The following is a 3,152-nucleotide window of genomic DNA, read 5'->3' as shown; positions in this document are numbered from 1 at the left end:
ACATGTCTCCACATGTCTCCACATGTCCCTACATGTCTCCACATGTCCCTACATGTCCCCACATGTCTCTACATGTTATCAAATTAAAGATTGATCAGCTGATGGTGACAGACTTTAAACTATATTTAGATTTTTGCTCGAGGCTATTTTTAAATTCCATATTCTCTCAAACTTTTGAGCTCTTTAACCGGAGTAGATGTTCCACAATCCAGACAATGACGGCGTTAACATGCTGAAGTTTAGCACGTAATGTTTAAAGTGTTCACTGTCTTAGCTTAGCTTGTTAGCATGTTGCTAACTATCAGTAAACAGAGTCCAGCTGAGGCTTAAGTATTTGGTCATAAACAGAAGTAGTGGACACATTAAAGAGTCGACCTGATGGTGGCGCTAGATGACAAGTTAGAGGATAAATAAAGTTATTACAATTCATCCTCAGGGGAACATGAATGATGAACCACATGTCATCACAATCTATCGAACAGTTGTTGAGATATTTCACTGAAAACCACAGATATCAACCTCGTGGTGGCGCTGGTCTCTTCAGAAAATGATATTTTATTGTGAACATCGAGCAGACTTGTGTATTCACGTTTTAAAGTCCTCAGACATTCACTCACATTCCACGAGACACTCTTTATCTTCCGTATGGTCGGATATTCATTCAGAGTGAATTCATAATGAGGACGTCTCCATTATTGTTATTCAAAGAACATCTTAGCACGGATTTATATCAACATTTCATCTTTCTTCTTCTCTTCTATTGATATCTAATAGTTCATAAGCCTCCTGCACATAGTTCAAACTTCTTCTTAAGTTCTTTCTGTCTTTTAATATGTTCAAATATATCAATAAATTAAATAAATAGTGGTAAACTATATACTGTTCACTCTGCTATAGATGAAGGAACTGTACCGATCCTTTTGATTCCTCACGTCCACCAACCCCCACGATGTCCTTCAGAAAGGACAAACCGAGACTCTGACGTACAGGTCAAGAAGAAACGTCTCAACGAGAGCGACAGAGGAAGAGAGAGCGAGTGAACATGCGCCCCCTGCAGGGGAGTTAAAGGAACATCTCACATGAATCCAGTTAAGTCTCAGTAAAAAACACTTTTTTCAGTAAGTAAATTAAGTATAGTGAAATAATAAGAACATAACACGTCTCTTGCTGTAGTTTATTGCACTTTGTTTACATTTGTTTACACTACTTGTACTCTATCATTGAGCTACATGTTCTCTCCTCTTCATGTTCCTTCTTTTAGTTTTGCACAGCGACCAGACTGCAGTGTGTGGAAAACAAGAACTTTATCTTAACTTACTCTTTTTTTCTTTGAAAGGCTTGGTGAACGACATACATGTATTATTATATTATGGAGACTCCCGTATAAATATAGTGTAGTATCTTTACTGATGCAGATGTCAGGTTTGTGCAACATTTACTTCATAATGACACGTTATTCTATTGTTAAGGTGAATTTGCAGCGACACCTGACGGAGTAAATGCAGCATTGTGTTATTAACTGCAGAACCTACTACAGTACAGTGCAGTACATCTAGTACTCTGTTCACACAAAACAAAGTATGAAGCTGCAGAAGCATCGTAGACGTCACTTCATCAGAGCAAAGTGTGAATCAGACTGAACAGAAAGAAAAGATTATCATTCGTATAAAAACAGTCAAGCTGCGATCATTTCCTCTCGTGCACAAAACATGACGCTCAGTGTGTGGGTCATTTGGGATGATTTTTGCGAGTGAGCAGAGCGTGTTTACACCACAGGACCGATTCTGTCTGCTCTACTCGAAACGTTCAGGACCAAATATAAAGTTACGCACTTCTAAAACTTCCCAAACCTCTGACCCCATCAGGAGAGTCTTCAGAGAAGTTAAATCTACCGGAACAATACTTCTTCACCCAAAAACTAAGAAGGATGACGAACGTGGTCCTCGTGTACTTACCACACGGCCTCTGGAACATAAACTAGTCTCACCTCGCTCCGTAGACGTAGAAGCAGTAGATGTGGAAGGTGAGCAGGGCGACCATGTCAGAGAGCAGCGAGAGGGCAAAGGTCAGGCCGAAGCAGGCCGACAGGCCTCCGTACCACAGGATCCCCTCGATGAAGGGGGACATCAGGTGGATGTAGCCTGGAGGGAGACACGAGGGAGAAAGGAGGCATGAATGTGGATGAAGCCTCTAGCTGAGCTCTGTGTTCTGTGCTCTGTGCTCTGCGTGCTGTGTTCTGTGTTGCGACTCACTGATCCACAGGTGAATGTGATAGAGGAAGAAGCGACCCAGGACCTGGTCCAGGGCCCGGTTCATCTTCAGCCCAGCAGGAGCTCCCATCAGCCACTGCAGCAGCTCCTCCAGCTCTTTAGCCACATGCTGAGGAAGAACCACACCAGTCGATGTAGTTAGTTCAGCTGTCAGCAGACTGTGTGCTAACAAGTTATATATTTTCATCAATCTACAATTTCCAAAAGCTAATTATGAAACATCAAGGTCAATAATTACTTTAACTAAACATAAACTTTCTGGCAGAAACAAAATCCTTTAAACACTGTGAAGCCTCTTTGAAGCCAGAAGTGGACAAAGTTTTGGACAAATATAAGTATTTTAATATTAATAAATTATTGCTTTGTTTCACTAATATTTTATTTTGAAAGAATGAGTTTAATTTTATCATCTTGATGTTATTTGTTCTGTTTGTAATCAGTTTGAAAAGAGGGCTCGATTTAAAGATGATATATTTATTATTATTATTATTATATTATATTATTGATCTCAGTAATGAACTCGTACATCAGCTGCAGGAACCAGAGTGTTGGCCAACATGGAGATGTGGTCGTCTCTGTAGAGCCACCACATGAGCAACATGCCGAGAGACACGTCCACCAGGAACGACGCCACCATGTTCGCTTTCCTGCAGACAGACAGGCAGACAGAGAGAGAGACAGAGAGACAGACAGAGAGAGAGACAGAGAGACAGAGAGAGAGAGAGACAGAGAGACAGACAGAGAGACAGACAGAGAGAGACAGAGAGACAGACAGACAGAGAGAGAGACAGAGAGACAGAGAGAGAGAGACAGAGAGACAGACAGAGAGACAGATAGACAGAGAGACAGACAGACAGAGAGAGAGACAGAGAGACAGACAGA

At 41.4% G+C, this 3,152-nt stretch overlaps 1 protein-coding gene across 2 annotated transcripts in view; it reads right to left on the bottom strand.

The window, feature by feature from the left end:
- Nucleotides 1-22: 22 nt before the first annotated feature.
- Nucleotides 23-3,152, bottom strand: part of LOC116376977 (phosphatidylinositol N-acetylglucosaminyltransferase subunit Q-like) — a 13,680-nt gene continuing 10,550 nt past the window's right edge. For both annotated transcript variants that reach the window (XM_031838493.1, XM_031838492.1), the window contains exons 7-9: nucleotides 2,797-2,917; nucleotides 2,253-2,379; nucleotides 23-2,141 (exon numbers count right to left, since the gene is read on the bottom strand). In XM_031838493.1, the coding sequence (XP_031694353.1) occupies nucleotides 1,984-2,141; nucleotides 2,253-2,379; nucleotides 2,797-2,917 (406 nt within the window). In that variant the 3' untranslated portion in view covers nucleotides 23-1,983. The remainder of the gene's footprint in view (nucleotides 2,142-2,252; nucleotides 2,380-2,796; nucleotides 2,918-3,152) is intronic.

Source organism: Anarrhichthys ocellatus, unplaced genomic scaffold (assembly GCF_004355925.1).
Source record: "Anarrhichthys ocellatus isolate YVR2014 unplaced genomic scaffold, GSC_Weel_1.0 scaffold763, whole genome shotgun sequence".
Taxonomy (NCBI): Eukaryota; Metazoa; Chordata; class Actinopteri; order Perciformes; family Anarhichadidae; genus Anarrhichthys; species Anarrhichthys ocellatus.
This window is presented reverse-complemented; position numbering and strand designations above follow the sequence as displayed.